Source organism: Cervus elaphus, chromosome 32, assembly GCF_910594005.1.
Source record: "Cervus elaphus chromosome 32, mCerEla1.1, whole genome shotgun sequence".
NCBI classification, from domain to species: Eukaryota; Metazoa; Chordata; class Mammalia; order Artiodactyla; family Cervidae; genus Cervus; species Cervus elaphus.
Genome location: NC_057846.1, coordinates 40,488,558 through 40,508,262, shown reverse-complemented (window position 1 = coordinate 40,508,262; position 19,705 = coordinate 40,488,558). Strand labels below are relative to the sequence as shown.

General features: G+C 50.9%; 1 protein-coding gene across 10 annotated transcripts in view; it reads left to right on the top strand.

Moving 5' to 3' along the window:
• FGFR1 (fibroblast growth factor receptor 1) overlaps positions 1–19,705 on the top strand; it is a 50,482-nt gene that overhangs the window by 17,737 nt on the left and 13,040 nt on the right. For 3 of the 10 annotated variants that reach the window (XM_043893280.1, XM_043893278.1, XM_043893277.1), the window contains exons 3-5: positions 15,932–16,198; positions 17,561–17,644; positions 17,894–18,066. In XM_043893280.1, the coding sequence (XP_043749215.1) occupies positions 15,932–16,198; positions 17,561–17,644; positions 17,894–18,066 (524 nt within the window). Of the gene's footprint in view, positions 1–15,931; positions 16,199–17,560; positions 17,651–17,893; positions 18,067–19,705 lie in introns of all 10 variants that reach the window. The other 7 variants (XM_043893279.1, XM_043893276.1, XM_043893275.1 and 4 more) reach the window with 3 other exon arrangements.

Sequence of the window (19,705 nt, the reverse complement as noted above, 5' to 3'; positions counted from 1 at the left end):
AACTCCGGGAGCTGGTGATGGACAGGGAGGCCTGGCGTGCTGCGATTCATGGGGTCACAAAGAGTCTGACATGACTGAGCGACTGAACTGAACTGAACTAAAAGCGTCAGAGTCCACACCTGAGTTTTCCTTGTTGGTCACACTTGTTCTAGAATATAGTGTATTGTCTGGACACGTAAACCACCTGCATTGCTTCTAAAATGGTCCAACAATGTCTGATAGATGAAAATAAACATGGCTAGAAGGCTCAGCAGGCCTGAGCACTAGAATCCTTTTGAGGCTACAGTATTTGTGTGTGTGTGTGCTAAGTTGCTCAGTCATGTCCAGCTCTTTGCAACCCCATGGACTGTAGCCCGCCAGGCTCCTCTGTCCATGGGGATTCTCCAGGCCAGAATACTGGAGTGGGTTGCCATGCCTTCCTCCAGGGGCTCTTTCTGACTCAAGGATCGAACCCATGTCTCTTATGTCTCTTGCATTGGTATGCAGGGTTTTTTACCACCAGTACTACGTGGGAAGCCCCCACCAGTATATATACATACATGTATGTATATAGTAATATATATTTTCTATATTTAAAACATGAAGAAATGCAAAAAAAAAATCCACAAGGTGATAGGGTCTTGAAATTTTGTTTTTCTTAGTGTTTATATTTAGCAAAGTAATATTTTTAAATACATATTATAGTGCACTTGGACTAGTCACAAAATACTTAAATTGAAAGGATACTCAGCATATATATTAATTTGTAGTATTCTGTCTGAAGTGTGCCCCAAGAATAGAACACAGATTTACTGTAAGTTATTTGGTAAATATTTTCTTCCAGTTCTTTTTTTTCTTAAGGGTTCTATTTTTCATTAGTCCAAACATAGGAAATACACATCCATGTTAAGTACTTCATTTTTTTTTTAACTTTATTTGTGTATTTATTTTTGGCTGCACTGGGTCTTCCTGCTACCCTCGGGCTTTCTCTAGTTGCAGTGAGCAGGGGCTGCTCTCTAGTTGCGATGCGAGGGCTTCTCATGCCAGTGGCTTATCTTGTGCAGACACGGGCTCTAGAGCTCAAGGGCTTCAATAGTTACAGCACACGGGCTTAGTTGCTCCTTAGCGTGCAGGACCGTCCTGGACCAGGGATCGAACCCATGTCCCCTGCATTGGCAGGTGGATTCTTAACCACTACACCACCGGGGAAGCCCCTCTTTCAGTTCTGTCGGTAATTGTCTGTATGACCTTTGGGGGAAAAGCATGAAAGTCTTGGAGGCCCAGGACAAAGGGCATCCCCGCCCCAGCCTCGCCCTGGGTCAGGCCCAGCCCCAGCCAGTATCACTCTGACTTCACGTAGGAAAATACAGTAAGTGACTCATTGAAGAAGAGTCATCCAAAGACAACCTCAAATAAGGACATAAAACCCAGGTTATGAGGACATCTGAAGCCACAGGAGAAGGCTTCTTCCCTAAAGTGAAAGCACATGCTGACCACCGTTGGTGGGCAGTGATATGTATGCACACATATATCAGGAAGGCAGAGGTTTTGCTCTATTTTTTAGTCACTCCAGCACCTTAATGTCTGATACGCATTAGGCACTCAGTTAATACTTTTTGAATAAATGAATGCACGCATGAATGCGTGCATGAATGCACAGGGAAGTAACCATCCATTTTCTTTTTTAAAAAAGATACTTGCAACTGATAAGAACCTTCTGTAAAGTACAGGGAACTCTACTCAATACTCTGTAATGACCTATGCGGGAAAACAATCTAAAAAAGAGTGGATGTGTGTGAGGGGGTGTGTGTGTGTGGGGGGGTGCTCCCTGACCAGACGGTAAAGAATCTGCCTGCAATGTGGGAGACCCGGGTTCGATCCCTGGGTCGAAAAGATCCTCTAGAGAAGGGAATGGCTACCCACTCCAGTATTCTTGCCTGGAGAATCCCATGGACAGAGGAGCCTGCCCAGCTATAGTCCATGGGATCGCAAAGAGTAGGACACAACTGAGCGATTAACACTGCTACCACTACATGTGTATATATATAACTGATTCACTTTTCTGTACATCAGAAACTAACACAAGATTGTAAATCAACTATACTCCACTAGGACTTCCCTGGTGGTCCAGTGGCTAAGACTCCAAGCTCCCCTCAATGCAGGGGGCCTAGGTTCGATCCTTAGTCAAGGAACTAGATCCCACATGCTGCAAGGAAGACCAAAGATCTTGAGTACAACAACTAAGACCTGGCACAGTCAAATAAATTAATTAATACTGAAAAACAAAATCTAGGGGCCCCCCCATTTAAAAAAATCCATACTCCCAATTTTTTTTAAAAAGGAATTAGAGGGGAAAATACCAACTATTTCCAGTTTTAAAAATGGGGAGGTTAGGAATGAAATCCTGTTCAATGAAAAGGTACAGCAAATAGGTGAGAAATAGTAACTGCTACCCCATATTGAGCCCTTGATGTCACCTAATGCAGTGGTTCTCAGATTTTCCCTGCAGGGACATCACGCAGTGGACTTGTTAAAAACCCCTGCCTCAGTTCACCCCTGGAGCTCTGGAGCCTGCAACAGGGCCCCTGCCAGGTGGTTCTAACAAGTTCCCCAAAGAACGTGGGTGCTGCTGGTCTGGGGACCACACTATGAGAATCTCTGATATCTCTTGATTCTCACTCACTTCAAAAAGTCTACAAGGTAGATGTTTAGGAAACATTTAGGAAACTGACTCAGAGAGGTCAAATGAACACTCCCCAAGGTTAAACAGCTAAAATAAATGGAGGATCTGGAGTTGACTTGGGTCTGTTTAATATAGGCACCTATGACTCTAACCTCTATACTGGGAGGCGAGGAGGGTAAAGAGGGCTGAGTCTGAGTACTGGGGAGTATTGGAGGGAGGAAGACCAGGAGTAGAGAGTTGTCTTCGGGGAAGGAAACTCTTTTCCAGGAACGCCCTCCTGCTTTGCTTAGGGCTTGAAGTCAGTTATCATTGCCGTTGGAATGTCATCAGCTCTCCCATCATTGGACCTTTTGCATTCGGAAATGTCTACCCCTTGATTACCCAGCTTCAGGGTTTACTTTGGGGATTAAGGTTTGTTTCCCTTCGGTTTTAGGAATTAGCTTTTAAACCTTAAAGAGTCAGGTTCCTTGACTAACCTACTGAACGAAATTCTCCCTTTGGCATCCAGAACTTTAGTCCATGTTATTTGCTCTCTCAAGCCTCTCTTAATGCCGGAAAGGTACACTAGGAAGAAGCATTTATTTTATAATGTTAGTCTTTCACCACTACCCGCTGACTACCAGTCCATTTTTTAAATTTATTTGCCTAGCTAGTGAGCATTAAAAAGAAAAAAAAAAAGATAAATTCTTCCAGAATACCTGGGTTCCTAGCTTATTCAGTCATAGTCTCTGGGCTACCCCACACCCTCAGTTCTGAGATTTCTTCTGGAACATCTCAGGCCAGAGGGAAAAGATGAAGAGGGACATGTATTGAAGGTGCTGGTGGCCATAACTCTGTGGCCAAAATGGAATCCCTTTTTCTTTCTTTCTTTTTTTTTAAATATTGACTCTATTTTCTATGCTTTACGTTACATGCTTATGGTGCCTAGTTACTCGTGACCAACTCTTTGCCACCCCATGGACTGTAGCCCACCCAGCTCCTCTGTCCATGGGATTCTCCAGACAAGAATACTGAAGTGGGTTGTCATTTCCTTCTCCAGGGGATCTTCCCGACTGAGGGATTGAGCCCGTATCTCCTGTGTCTCCTGAACTGCAAGCAGATTCTTTACATGCTGAGCCAACCAAGGGGCGGAGGGAGGGGGGGCGGGGGTGGGAAGCTCTGTACATTACATTCTTGTGTCTTATCTGTTTCATTTTGGCCACATGCTGCTTCTTTTTTTTTAATATTGACTGTATTTTCTGTACTGTATATTGCATTCTTGTGTCTTATTTTGGCTGCATGATTTGGCATGTGGGATCTTAGTTCCCTGGCCAGAGATTGAACCTGAGCCCCGTACAGTGGAAGCACAGAGTCTTAACCAGTGGCCCACTAGGGAAGTCCCCTCCCCTCTTTTAAGGAAAAGTAACTTGCACTCTTGTCTTCCTTCACCAAAGAGGGAGCACTGTGCTGTAGGGGCCAAGGGGGCACAGTAATTGGCACTCAATTCCCAAGGCCTGGTTGAAGCTTAGAATGTTGGTTAGAGCTGCAGGGGGAGGGCAGTAGGGGGTGATGAGAGCTTGTCCAGTCGGCCTTGCTATCTCAGAGTTGAGGACACAGAGGCCGAGAGAGGGATGACTTGGCCTAGGTCACGCAGTCACCCCAGTGACTTCCACGCCGGTACTCTTTTGGCAACCACCTGGGGCTCAAGCAGAGTTTGGGACTGAGTGGTTTTGACAAGGATTTCAAAGGGGGTTCTCATTTCTTAGGACACCCGGAATGTGAATCTTGCCCACAGTAGGTGGTCTCTCCTGAGGGGCTCATTGTTCTAGATCCCCCAGCTCATCTGAGCACAGGAGTCCCCAGTGTGAACACTGACTGTCCAGGCAGCCTCTGGTCCTGGTTCTTCTACCTGCTCTGAGAGCCATTTCATCCCAGGGAGAAAAATCCCCAAACCACGCTCTTTCAGTTTCTGAAAACAGTTTTTGTTTGTTGTTGGTCAGTCATGTCCGACTCTTCTCGACCCCATGGACTGCAGCACGCCAGGCTTCCCTGTCCTTCACTATCTCCCGGGGCTTGCTCAAACTCATGTCCATCAAGTCAGTGATACAGTCCAACTGCTGCTCTCGTCTCGGTCACCCCCATCTCCTGCTGCCCTCAATCTTTCCCAGCATCAGGGTCTTTTCCAATGAGTTAGCTTTTCACATCAGGCGGGCAAAGTATTGGAGCTTCCAAACTTCTGAAAACAGTACTAAATGGTCAACTTTCGTGGTGAATGTGAAGGAGAGAGAGGATGAATGCATGGTACGTCCATGGGCCCTCTAGCCCCTCGCTTACCTCCCAGTCTGTGGAGATGCCATTAGTCCCAGATTTTTAGATTTCACAAGCCAGATCCCCACCTCCCAATATTTGGGTTGACAACTTATTTTGCCATATAAGAACATCTTAAAAAAACAAAAAAACAAAAAAAACCACTTAACATTCTCCACTACCGATAGTGTTCATTATGGTAAAATATACCTCCTATAAAATTCACCTTTCTTAAGTGTACAGTTCTGTGGCATTAAATACGTTCACATTGTTGTACAGCCATCACCACCATCCAGCTCCAGAACTTTTCACTTTCCCAGCTGACACTCCACCTGTTAAACCAGCTTTTACACACGCTTTGCTGGTGGTCCAGTGGTTAAGACTCCCGGAATCCGAGTTCCCAATGCAGCAAGCCGTAGGTTCGATTCCTGGCTGGGGAACTAAGATCCCCACACAGTTCTGCCAATAAATAAATAAAGGATGTCCATCACCTTTATTCTCAAATAAGGGGCATTTCTTTAACAAGGAAAAAAAGAAATATGTGACTTTATGAAGAGTCCCTTTCCCCACTGCAGTGATCCTCGTCCTGCAGTGGGTCCGATGACCCAGGCCCACCATCGCAGCCACAGGACTGGCCGGGGAAGGAAGGTGGCCAACCCGAAGGATACTGATAGCCCTGGTGCGTGTACTCTGAAGCACCCATCGAGGTCTGGTGGGGAGGGCAAAAGGCAGATGCTGAAGCAGCTGTGGCCTCAGCTAATTCATCAGCAACTTTAGGAAGCCACAGTGTTTTCCTAGCCAGCTGCTGGGGTTTCCTTCCCCAAACCAGAGTTGGGCGGGGGGAGGCCCTGGGAGGGGGTGGGGCGGGGGGAGGTGCCTACATTCTTTTCTTCGAGGAACCTGACCGGACTTCTAAGGTCAGAGCCCGGCGGAGTGGGAGCTGCCCGGTTACCTCTTCGCTGTCGTCCCTCCCCCACTCTTAATGATCTTTCCATTACAGAACCCAGACCAGGAAGTGCCTGACAGGTCACAGCTGCAGACACATGGTTGGGGAGGCCTGGGCTCCGGGCCAGTGGTGGGAGGGTCTGAGCTTCCCTCGGAGCAGCAGGACCCCTGCACACTCACACACACACACATACACACACACACCCCTCTTCAGCTAGTCCAGCTTTCCCTGACTACTTGGGGGGGAAGGTGTTCTGTGTTGTCACAGTTGGTGACTGATGGTACTTTGGCTTTGAGTTTAGGACGTGGGAGAAGTTCCCCACCCGAGTGTCCCGATCCCTACACAAGTGTCCTTCCCGGGCGTGTGGTTCTTTAGGGGAAGTTTTCCATGAATGAACAAGGCTCTCCAGCTTCTTTTCCCAAGATGGGACCCACTGAACATGGCTCTAGAAGCTTCCAGGGCTGTGATGAGGCACAGTCTTAATGCTGCCCCAACAATCGATTTAACAACCGATCTAGCACGTGTTGTGTTAATTGCTCAAGTGAGTGAGTGAGTGAAGTCGCTCAGTCGTGTCCGACTCTTTGCGACTCCATGGATTGTAGCCTACCAGGCTTCTCTGTCCGTGGGATTTTCCAGGCAAGAGTACCAGAGTGGGTTGCCATTCCCTTCTCCAGGGTATCTTCCTAACCCAGGGATCGAACTCCGGTCTACTGCAGTGCCCCTTCAAAATGCCAGATTCAAAAGATTTTGCAGGGGAGGGTTTAGAAGCAAGAGCATGAACTCTGCAAACCCACAAGCCTGGCTGGGCCAGCCCCCTTCATTTGTTATCTTCGCGGAGGCCGGCTCCTTCCACATACAAGTTTGCTCAGGAAATGTTAATTTACCCTAAACTGTGTCCAAGGGGGGCAGTTGTCACACAGGAGTTTCTGTCTCCACCGCCAGCTGTGTTGTTGGCTTTCTTCCCTGAATCTGCCAAGGCTGATTCCTCTGGTGCCAAGTGTGAGCCGGTGACAAACTTCTAGGAACTGGGAGCTGAGAGACCTTCCTTCCCAGTAGCTGCAGACCGACCTTTGCTCCTGACGCTTCTTCCCGCATGACTTAGGTGAGCTTGCCCAGGCCCAGGGCAGCTCTTTCTTCATGGTAAGACAGGCAGGAGGGCAGCCAAGGGTACCGGGCATCCTTTGGAGGAAGCATTTCTGCCCGAAGTGCTTCTGTAAACACTAGGGCGATAGGAAGAAGGGAGATTTCTCTTAAAAACTACTCCTGGCACATTCCTTTGTTAATCACGTAATTACAGCCCTCTCCCCAGCCTGGAAGTGTCCTCCTCCTCGTGGTGGGAGGTATGGGGGTGGGGGGGGGAAGGTGGGGAACCCAGTCCCTAGGAGGGAAGAAAATGCATCAGCTAGAATGCCAGACTCTGATGCTGGGTTACCCATCGCTGCGTCTTTGGGGAAGGTCTGCACAAAATACAGGGATTCGCCTGCCTGCCCTGCAGCTTAACCGGGGAGCCGGTTTTGGGGGGTCTTGGAGTGGGTGCCGGGTCCTGGCTGCGGCTTCGGCCAGCGCGGGCGGCTCGGCGCTAAATTACAGTGACGAGATGGGACGACACAAAAGCCCCGAGATCTTTTTTTTTTTTTTTTTTTAATAAAAACAAAACACAACTCCCGGCCCCAAGCCCCTGGGCTGCTGAATGGCAATGGCTTCCTGTCAGGATTAGCCGGGCCGCCTGGGCGTGTGTGCTCTGCCTTTCTCCTCAGGAAATACCTTTGGTAAGCCCGGGTGGGGTCCCCATGGCAACGCGATTGGGGACCCGCTGACTGAGACCATTCAGCTCCCATTGTGGCCAGGCCCCTTTGTCGGGAGCTGTATTGCTGCCCCTCTGGCCCACGCAGCAGTTTGCACCGTTTTGTCAGGCTGAATGTGGAGTTTTTACATTTTAATGGGCTCTTCTGGCAGCGGCCCATTTGCATGCAAAATGCTCCTTCTTACTTCTTTGCCTTTTTCTATTTCAAAAAAAAAAAAAAAACCCTACACTCCAAATCCCCCGGGTCGGGGGCCCAGTGAATGCGGCTGGATCAGGGTGTCAGGCCCCACTAATTGACTGGTGTCCCCGTGTCCCCTCCCTCACACATCTGTGTGCACCCTGTCTCGGGGACGCCGCACGCCCAGGGGATCACGCATCCGGAGGGCTTCCTCCCTGGACCCCCCACCCTTGCAGGATGACCGTTGTCCCCCAGGATTTTGATGAGAACCCCCTCTGGCCTGGCCTTGCCAGACTAAAGTAAGTTTTCAGTTCCATTTCAAAGCCAAAATAACGTAATAAAAACCTCGACAGAGGGCTCCCGGGGCCCCGCTGGGCTGTTCTGTCTTCCTTTTAAGTTGCTTTCAAAGCCACCCCCAGTTCCTCCCCCACCCACAATTGCCCCCTCATTTATCTCTGGGGAGTTTGTGCCAAGACTGTAAACATTCCTGGACCACCAGTTCCCCACGTTACCGAAGAGCATGGCCCTCTCTTCTAATTTTCTCAACCCAGAAACGCAGAATCCAAAGGATTTCCTAGGAATGGAGAAGCTCCAATCCTTTGGCCACCTGATGCAAAGAGCCAACTCATTGGAAAAGGCTCTGATGCTGGGAAAGATTGAGGGCAAGAGAAGGGGGAAACAGAGGATGAGATGGTTGGATGGCATCACCGACTCAGTGGACCTGAATTTGATTATACTCCAGGAGATAGTGAAGGACTGGCGATCTGCAGTCCATGGGGTCTTGAAGAGTCGGACAGGACTGAGCGACTGAACAACAAAAAGGGATTACAGCTGTGGAGAGCCGTCACACCTGGATTTGTTGGGGGGGCTAGCTATTCAAGCCCTACACCCTTCCCCTCTGGAGTGGGCATAGAGGTGATGCCACACTCACCTCCTGAGGTAGATGAGACATACTTAAGGATCAGCCCTCAGCTGATAAAGCCGTGAAAATCTGCAAGTCACATTACAAATGAGTTGTACAACAGAGCTGCAGAAATCTCCAGGGAATGAGTTTTCCCGTCTGGGGAAGTGATAGAGAGACAGGAAACAATAGTATTTTAGGAGAAAGCAAAATAAAGGGCAGTGAGGGTATTGGCTTGGCGAGGGGGCGGGAGAGGGGTGCAGGAGAGCTGGGGGGAGGCCAGGACTTGAGAGGCCCCAGGTCCTGGAGGAGGGCATGCAAACGGGGCTACCAGGGGCGTGAGGGGACAGGATACAGAGTGCCTGGGCCAGGGCTGGGACAGCCAGGATGTGTGATGGGGAGGAGGAGGAGCTGGCCCAGGGGAGCGGTGGCCAACCTCTTTGCCTGACATTCTTGATCTTTTCAGTGGATCGGGCAGGGGTCATCTGAGGTCATCAGCTCAGCTATAAGCTACACTCAAGAGGGACTTGGGGGACTTCCCTGGTGGTTCAGTGGTTAAGACTCGTGACTGTTTTGTGACTTTGGGAGAAGTCTCGAGACCTCCACTGTCTTGTGTTTAACAGAAATAAATGCAGATGAGCACAGAGGTGAATAAGTTCGCCCTGTAAAGCATCAGGTGCCGCCCCGAGATGGGGCGCTACTGTTAGCCCCGGGTCTGCCATGGTCACGGTGCCGCCCCCCCCCCCACCTCCCAATTTCCTCGTCTGCCAAATGTGCTCAGTCACACCTGCTCAACTCTAAAGCGTGGATGAGCACGGCCAGGAAAGTGCATTGTAAGTAATAAAACACCGAGTTATCAAGTAGTGGTTGTGGAGGTGAAGAAGTGAGAAGAGGAGGAGGAGGCTAAAGCAGCCCCTGCAGAGTCCCATGGGAGGAAGGTAGGTGCCATTAGGCGGGACCCAGGGGCTGACCAGAAAGGGTTTCTGTCGCCTTCCGGAGGCAAGGATTGCAAAGACAGTGCACATAGAGACGCTTCGCGCTGGTCGCTTTCAAAGGTTCTGGATGCATGTGGATTCTGAAGAGCCAGGCCACCTGGGGGCAAATCCCTGCTCAGCCACTTACTGACTAGGTGGGCTGTCTTGGACACATCCTGAACTTCCCGGGTCTCCATGTCCCCTCTGTCAAATGAGGGTGATGGTCCTCACTTCATGGGGTTGTTGTGAAGCACTTGCACTTGGCATACTATCAGCTTCTGCGTTCCCAGGGTAGAGGTAACAATGGTATCAACCTCCTATGGGCTTCCTGGGTGGCTCAGTTGGTACAGAATCTGCCTGCAATGCAGGAGACCCAACTTCGATTGCTGGGTGGGGAAGATCCCCTGGAGGAGGGAATGGCAACCCACTCCAGTATTCTCGCCTAGAGAATCCCCATGGACAGAGGAGCCTGGCGGGCTCGAGTCCATGGGGTCACAGAGTCAGGCACGACCGAGCTAACTTTTCATGGTTGCTCTGAGGATTCAGGGACACTCTGTAGTAAAAGCATTCACAGGATATGGGATGTAGATAGTAAGCCTGCTGCCGGTATTGGCCAATATTGGCGTTACTGTTTTCAGAGTTGTTTAAGGATCCCAAGATAATATATGGGGAGGCGCGTGGTCAGTCATAAAGTGCTATGCAAATAGGGTGCTGTTCCTCGCTGGGTTCATGCAAAGTTGTGGGGCTCCGGGATGGATAGCTTCCAGACCAAATTGGTTCTCATGGGACCAAGGCTGGTGAAGTGATATTTTTAAAATACATTTTCAGGTATGTTTGTCTATGTGGCATGAAAGGCCTGCATTCACAGTGACTGCAGAGGAGCGTGTTCCCTGGGACTTCTTGAGTGGTTCTGTTCTATCCACCGACCTTTAAGTTGAAATCATTCGGAGGGGGCTGTTTTCTGCTGTGTCTTCTTTTGTTCCAGGCAGGCCATATGGCCTAGTCTCATCTCCCATCCCCTTCATCCCGAGGCACTGCCTTGCTCGTAAGCACCCTATCTTTTTCTGCTTCCCACAAAGTTTCACTGCTTTCCCCTACCATCATGTTCCCTAGTGTTGCGAACATCACTATCCGCCTTGACCACCAATACTTAAGTTCTGAAACCTCGGAGCCTGTGCTGGGTCACCTGTCCTGGGCTCTCATAGTCTTCTCCCGTTACCTCGTGTTGTATGATAAAGTACTCCATACAAACCAGGTATTGTGTAAATCTTATCACCCTGGCTAGCCCAAGGCTGACCAGCTCTTTTGCTCCTTATTTTAACCCATGACATCTCTTTGCACAACAACAAGGGCTCACGGAGACACCTGCTTATACCCATTCTGGAGAAAGTCCCTGTCTTCTTAGATTTGGGGGAAACTGGGGTCTCATCTTCTAATGACCACGTTTGTGTGGATTTGAGCCTCCTTGTGGTCATTACCTTTCCTACACCATGCCCAGGGCTGGCAGAAGACTTGGAGTTTAGAATCAAGAACTTGGATCTGAACAGATGAACCCAGGACAGAGCTGCCTGCTGGATGGCAGTGGCAGATTTCTGGCCCAGTCCTGCCATGAGCCAACTGCTATATCCTGTTGGCTCGTTGGCAATTACAGAGCCCTGGTGTTTTGGAGGAAAGTAGGGAGGGAGAGGGATTCTGTAGGGCCTCGCTAACATTGATCACATTCCTAGGCTTGAGAAGTACCGCCTCTCACCACTGTTTTTCTAGCTGCTTCCTTGAGGATTACTAAAACGTGTGGGTCCCTGATCTGTTCCTAGTTCCCCTTGGAGGGTGGAGAGTTTCCATTAGAGAAGCAGATGGGACTGGTGATTGCTGTCTGAACCCCCGTCCCTCCCACTAAGAGAGTCCTGGGTCCAGCCAGCACGGCCTTCCATGGTCCACCTGCTGTCCGCACTGTCCTAGAAGCTGCCCCGGGACCAGAGTCCTCCTCAGCCCCAGATTCAGGCAGCTAAGCAGGAGCCTTCGTTCCCTCCTGTCTTCTGGAGAGATAGCCGGGGCACCCTTGATCTTCTAAGGGTGTGCAAGTCAGGTCCAACCCTAACCCTAACCTTGCTCCCGGTGACGATCGTAGTGACTCTGATGTGGGCGTGGAAGCAGGATGCACCATTTTTCTCCGGGGCACCCCAAGCACCCTGCACCCAGGGCTTGTCGGAGTGAAACTCATGCCAAGTGCTCTCAGCCTCAGTCCAGGTCCCCACAGAATACAGATACCCAATGTCCCCCAGCCTCCGTTGCCCACCTCATCTCTCAGGAAACAGGACATACAAAGTGAGTGTGTGGGTTTGCAGCTTCCCCTGCAGCCTCCCCACTCCAATTCATCAAGCGTTGGAATGTCCTTTCAAGTTGCTGCCCAATAAACTGCTTTCTCTTCTTCATCAGTCATGGCCAGCCCAATAAAGGTGTCAGCTCCTTTCTTGCTCCCTGATGCCTAACGGCACGTAGAGCCCTGGTCCATGGGTCCTGGTCAGAGAAAGGCCGTCTCAGTGGAGATGGAGCCACAGATGCAAGGGCCTTCCCAACGGGGACATAAATGGGGGACCCTGCAAAGACCGCAGGAGAATGGAGAGTAATGACTTGGTTGTTGCAGGCGGCCAGTGAGCAGGGATGCCCGCATCAGTTGCCTTACGGACGATGCTCCAAGGTCAGGGCTGCTACTCCAGGCAGTGACACAGAGGGGTAGGGCCCAGTAAGCCAGCAGGTGGTCAGTTACCTTTCCATTACCTCCTCGAAGAAAGTGGCATTTACCTGCTTTGTAAATGGAGGCTTTGACACACATCCAAGAGCACTATTAGCCATGAAAAAAATCCACCGTAAACCAAGAGCCGTAGGTTTTGGTTTAAATTGAGAAGAATGTTTTCAGTTCCTCTAAAATTTAGTCTTTGCCAGATGCTAACTTCAAGACCTACTGAATATTTTTCTGTGTTTCTGACATTGTTAGGCACTGTGGGAAAACTATAATAGACCATTCTGTTGGTCTGAGTTGCTTTCTGTTTCTTAGGCAAGACATGGATACTTTTGACAATTAGGAAAAAATACACCCAAATGTACATCAGCCAACAACTAGATTAATAAAATGTGGTATACACACACAATGGAATATTATTTGGCTACTAAAAGGAATAAAGTACATAAGACAACATGAAAAAACCTTGAAAACATACTAAAAGAAAGGAGGACACAAAAAAACTATATTGCACAAGTCCACTGATATGAACTATCTAATATAGACAGATCTATAGAGACAAAGTAGATGGGTGGTTGCCTCGGCTGGTGGAGGGGGAGGGGATAGTCAGTGACTGCTGATGGGTATGGGGTTTCTTTTGGGGGTGATGCAAATGTTCTAAAGGTACATCATGGTGATATTTGCATTCTGTGACTATACTAAAAAGTATTGAATGATACACTCTAAATGGGTGAAATTTATGATACGTGAGTTATATCTCAGTAAAGATGTTTGAAAAAGCAACAGTGCAAGATGGCATGGAATTAAATGCAAATTTGTGCTCTCCAGATGGTAACTGTTTTTACAGAAAAAGGAGGGTGGGTGTCTTGAATGGTGCACTTTGAGCAGGTAGGTAGGAGGGTTCTAGAGAGATGCCCAACAGCCTTGAGCAGAAGTCAGTTTTGTTGTGGCTGCAGAATACGGTTAGTGCAGAAAACAGCCAGACTTGGCGTGGAAGGTGGGGAGAAGACAGTCACATGGGGAGGAGGGAACAGACTGAGAGGAGCCTTGAAGGCAAAGCATGGGGTTAGAGTTCACCCTCTGCACAGCCTTCGATATTGATCAGGAGAATGAACGGGACTAGCACACTGTGGCCTGGCGCATCGGGGTGAGCTTGACCTCCAGGGACAGGGACAAGTAAGCTGGCTCTTGAGGCTTTGTATAGATCACGCAGAAGAGTTCCGTTTGCACATCCTGGCCAGGAAGAGCGGGGAGTTTCAGATCCAAGTGGAATCAGCCTGAGCTGGTCCCAGCAGAGCCGAGTCTCCCTTTGTTGCTTTCTCTTAGGGCAACACCCCTGTTCTTCCCGCTACCTATTTGTTTCTGAGACCTGTCAAAATAAGCTGTGATGCCAGAGGCTGAGAATTTGAGTTTACCGGAGTTTACTGTTTGACCAACGGCTGGTACAGATCATGAGCTGCAAAATATTTAATCAGTGAGGTCATTGCAGGAAAATGAGATTTGATCCATAGGAGCGTCTTCTGTTTCCCTAAGGGTCAAGTCTGAATGGCTTTTCTTCTGCCTCCTCTTGGCAAAACCACAAACCATTAAAAATGGAAAGAATAACTTTTTTTTCCCAAGACCCACAAAAGCTTATTTTTAATCAATGTGTGGTCTGCTCACCTTTGTGGTGTCCCTCTTGACCTGATTCACAAAAATAAATGAGTGCAGGCCTGGTGGTTTGTTTCCAAACCCTTTTAAACCAGCACCTCCTTTTTGATGACTCAGTATTTACATAGGATTTAAGACAGAGCCCTTGGGTCAAGGGGCACCCGGCCTGCAGCCATGGCCTCGGAGCCTCATCCGAGGCCCCTCCAAAAAGCTACTGTTCGTCCCTGGTGCCCGGGACACATTTCATCAGTGAGGTTTTTTAGCAGAAACCTGGTGGGGACTTCAGAAAGAATGGGTTAAAATGAGGTGGTGAAGGAGAAGCGGAGTTTGGAAGGGAAGACGACAGAGAGACAGTGCATCATTGTCAGATTATTCAGCAAGCTTTTGTTGGCAGCTCTCGTGGGCCAGGGCCCTCCTGGGTGATGGGGTAAATGTGACATGTCCCCACTCTGGCAACCTTATTGAGAAAGGGGACTTTCCTCCAGAGCGACAATTGCGAGGGGAGGGCCCCTGACCCAGACTGGGGTCAGAAAGGCCTTTGGGGCAGTTTCTAGCCAGGCTGAGAACCAGAGGGTGGGTGGAGAGCCAAGCAGAAACACCAGGGCGGCGGGGCCAGGTGCCTTTCAGAGCCTCCCGAATCCGGGACCTGAAGAGGGCTGCCGGCGAGCCTCTGGTGGCAAACCGGGGGTAAGAAAGAAAGAAGGCTGCAGAAGGCAGAGAAACCAGGCCGGTGGTGGGTGTGAGCTATCGCAGGTGTGGAGGCCGGACAGAGGGCGGAAGATGCCAGGAGCAGGCATGCAAGTCCTGAGATGGGTGTGGGGTGCCTGGGAGAAGACGGGTCCGCCCCGAAGGTGTCCTTATCCTGTGTCCAGCCTCAGGCCTTCCTGTTGGTGTGAGTTCAGCATTGCTGGTCGAGAGGGGTGGGTGTGTTGACCCCCGGACTCAGGGTGGGGTGGGGGAGCAGTGGGGGGGAGTGGGTGTGTGTGCCTGTGTGTCGGGGGAGCGCAGTGGAGAGGAGGTGGGGGGCTCGAGAGGGGGAGCCCTGCAGTGGGGCGAGGAGAAAGGAGCTTTGTGTGGAGCGGCTTTTGCTGCCAGGGCAAGTGTGGGTTTTGTGGCAGCTGCCGGCCTCCGTTCCTAATATAGTCAAAAGCTCCGAATCCTCTGGCCCAACACCTGTTAGCCGGAGGCTCCCCTGAGCTGACCTCTCCTCGGGCCGTCTCTCCCGCCTATACACCCTGTGCATCTGACTTCTTGCAGGGCTCAGAGCCCCCCCCAGTACTGATCACTTGAATCTACAGCCCCGCCCATGACACGCTGCCCCCCACATGGGGGGCTGCTGCGTTTTGGTGGGGGCTTGTTCCTGGGGAGAGGGGTGAGGCTGCCCCACCCGAAAGCGAACAGAGTGTTCCCCTGGGAAGCGGCCGCTCTTGGTAAAGAGCTGCGTGTGTGGGGAAGGGGTGCTCTTAGACGCTCAGGGGTCCCGGGGAGGGCCAGCTGCCCCCCCCCACCAAGAGATGGAGAGAAACCCACTCTGAACTGCTTAATGCTGCTGCAGCTGCTTCCTAACTTCGCCTCTGTCTTCTTTGCCCTCTGGAGGAGTTGGGGTGGACAGGAAGCGTTGGGTGCCCAGAGAGCCAGCCGTCCCCCTGACTGACCTGCCTCCCCAGCTCCGTACCCCGCCCCCGGGGATGCTGCGGCTCCGTGCGGCCGGCATAATGCCTTTGTCTTTCCCTATCCTTCCTGCCCCCTCGCTCCCTCTGCCCTCTTCCTGGTCCCTGCGGCGGCTGCAGCCCAGCCCTGGGGAGCCCCCGTGGAAGTGGAGTCCCTCCTGGTCCACCCCGGTGACCTGCTGCAGCTCCGCTGCCGGCTGCGGGACGATGTTCAGAGCATCAACTGGCTGCGGGACGGGGTGCAGCTGGCGGACAGCAACCGCACGCGCATCACCGGGGAGGAGGTGGAGGTTCGGGGCTCCGTGCCCGCCGACTCAGGCCTCTACGCCTGCGTGACCAGCAGCCCCTCCGGCAGCGACACCACCTACTTCTCCGTCAACGTCTCAGGTGGGTAGCCAAGTCCGCCCTCCGCCTCTCCCTGCCCCTGCCTCCCTCTCTGCTGGTCTCAGGGGGAGGCCGGCCTCTTCCTCTGCCGTCATCCCCCCCCCCTTCTGCTGCAGAAGCTGCCACCCACTAACATCGCTCCCGCCCGCTGCGTGGCTTAGCTCTCAGGGGGTGATTCGGGTTGCCGGCCTCGGGTCGGGTCGGAGAGCAGGGGGCTGCCTGGACCCACCTCGGGGGTGCTCGCTGACACCCCGGGGGGCAGTGAGGCACAGTGGTTTCTCTAGCACAGCCTGCCCAGGTCATTGGGGGTGCCCAAGGGCTCAGGCAGCTTACAAACTCTTGTTCCCTGGCCATTTGGACTTGGTGCTGGGCTTGGTCATCAGCGCCCCAGATTCGTGGTGAGGTCCCCGTGGGATGGGGGATGACCCAGTTGCTCCGCCGTAGTAACGGCTTGATGGGAGACACGTGTTCTTTAGCTTCCAGAGCTGTGTCAGGGCAGCCAGGGAACCCTAGAGCTCTGTGACTCTGGGGACCTGCCACTTGTAGGGTGTGACTTTTACAAAACCTTAGGACTGAACTGAGTAGAGCTGGAGTTCTCTTTACACCGCTTATACATCTCAGGCTGTGAGCCTGGCCTCCCCTCCGTCCGCCAAACATCGTCTAGAACGCCCCCCTCCCCAGCAGAGGGATGTGCCTCCTTCACTTTCCTCCAGATGCCCCCAAAACAACTAGAAAGGACTGGGGAAAGATCTGGCATGAACCCTGATGGGTGACCACATGCTCAAAGGGGTGGATACTTGTTGGGGGCAGGCGTTGGCAGCTGCCCACTGTTTTGCGGGTTCCTGTCCACTCTGGTTGAGAAGCGCAGTTCCCCGACCTCAGTGGACACGTGCTAGAAATGTTGCGACTTCACAGCATTCGGCCCAGGGCTTCAGAAATGGCTTCTGGCCACAGTGCCTCGATCTGTCTGGGTTTCCAAAGGAGGGTTTCGGTGCCCTGACTGCTGGTTCTGAGACACGGCGTGAGCCTCTGAGTGTAGGGTGGAGTTAGGTTAAAGAGAACCCCACCTGTCCTCTGTGATGGAGCTGCCCGGGGTAAAGGCTTCGGGGCAGGGAAGGGGTGCGTTGGGGTCGGCGGAGGAGGGGGACAGGTACAGGGCATGCAGTTCTTACATAAACCGTGTCTGTCCTGTGGAGGGATGGGCACTGAGGGAGGCGTGAGCCCAGGAGGCAGTGTGGGGAGCGATCACTGCGTTTGGCTGTTACTGGACTGGCCCTCGTGTTCCCGGGGTGGCTGTGGACTCGATGCAAGCTGCAGCGTCTTTTCCCGGGGAGGGACCTCAGCGCCCCCTCCCTCTTGCCCTAGATGCGCTCCCCTCGTCGGAGGACGACGATGACGACGATGACTCCTCTTCGGAGGAGAAGGAAACAGATAACACCAAACCAAACCGTATGCGTGAGACACTGTTTCCTTCCTTTCTGGCCTCCAGGCCCGGGCGTTGGGTTGGAACGGAAAGGGGGAAGCTTGGGCAAACAACTGGAGAAGGAAGGGGTGGCGGGGCACGACGCTTGGCCCGGGGGACCACCGCTCCGGGGTCCGGACCTGTGCAGGCATCGTTCACAGGTGGCGAGCAGGTGGGTGGGGCCTCCCCCGAGCCTGACCAAGCCCTGTCTGTCTCTCTCCGCTCTCCCTGGGCAGCCGTGGCTCCGTACTGGACGTCGCCAGAAAAGATGGAAAAGAAACTGCATGCGGTGCCAGCTGCCAAGACAGTGAAGTTCAAATGCCCTTCCAGTGGGACCCCGAACCCCACGCTGCGCTGGCTGAAAAACGGCAAAGAATTCAAGCCCGACCACAGGATTGGAGGCTACAAGGTACCTGGGTTTTTACTTACTCCAGAAAGCTGGAATAAGGCGAGCAAGAGATGCTGCTTAGAAAATCCTTACTTATATGCCTTTAATTGTTTTAAACAACACTCTCGAAAGTTTTCAAATACTAAAAAAGCAAATAAACTTAAATCTTTTTAGTCTTTTTTTCTACATATGTGGTTTTTACATGGTCAATCACGTTGTCTAATTTCTTGCCAGTTGTTAACGTTATGAGTCTTTTGCCATGTATTTGAAAGACAATTTTTCATGGCTTTCTAATATCCCAGTATTAATTGCCCCAATGAACTATTTTGTGATACCAGTTATTTTCCAGTTTTTCACTGCTGTAAATAATGTTATGGTGAATATCTTTGTAGTTAAGTCTATGTCAATATTTTAAAATATTCTTCTTTAGGGACAGATTGCTGGAAGTTACTAGAGCAAAGTATAAGCATTTTAAAGCTCTTGATGCATGTTACCCAAATCCTTTTTTTTTTTTCCCCTAATAAAGTTAGGTAACTTTATTCATTTGTTCACTTATTCATTTTTTACACCAACATTTCGTGGATACATGTCTTTCTAGAAAATATATTAGGCAATAGAGTTCAAAGTACAATGGGAAGACATAAAATTTTACTGTGACATTTGCTCTAATGGAAGATGATGTAATGAGTAGGGGTGTGATTTTTTATTTTATTTTATTGTGGTAACAGTTACTTTCTTAAAAGGGAAAATGAATTCACCTTCCTATAGCAGAGTATGAGAATGATAAACTGGCTATACTTTTGCCCACAAATTTGACAGGTGAGAATATCAAATTGTTCTCTGTGGGCTATTTTGCTGAGGAACAAACTTAGAATTTTCATGTGTTCATAAGTGGTTTCCATTTCTTGTTGTGGAAATTGTTCAAGTCTTTGCCCATTTATAATTCTAGGAAGAATGTCTTCATCTAACCCTCCTTTAAACCCTGTGATCATTCTCACCATTCCTGTTTCTCTCCCATCTCACCTAATCTTGCTTAAGAAAAGTAGAGGAGGGGCTTCCCTAGCGGTCCAGTGCCCAAGACTCCTTGCTCCCAAAGCCGGGGGCCTGGCTGTGTCCCTGATCAGGGAACGTGATCCCACATGCTGCAACCAAGACCCGGCGCAGCCAAAATACATAGATACTAAAAAAGAGAAGCAAAGGAAGTCAGAAAAATAAACTGTTTATAAAGTAACTCACCCAGCACTTGCTGTGTGCAGCGCTCTGTGCTCTGGGTCTTATGAGGCAGCGTCCTGCCCATACAGAGTTCCATCTAATGGGAGCACTGCACCTGTGAGGCACAGAGGGATAGGAGAACAGCAGACGGACTCTGAAACGAGATGTCAAGGGTGGACACGGCTGGACTCTTAGCAGGACGCTGCTCCGGCACAAGAGCAGTGCGGACAGGGGTGCAGGGTTGGGAAAGTTCGCAATGTATTTGGGAGGGCTCCGAAGGCACGTTTGTCCAGATTGCAGATGGCCTTGGCCGTGGCTGGCAGACTTTCCGAGTCCTCACACCCCTCTGCCTGATGCCTTCTTGCAGAGTGTGAGTGGGCTGGGATGACGGTCCCCAGCTCCCTGTGTAGCCGGGCTGCATGCTCTGATTGGAGGGTGCGTGGCTTCT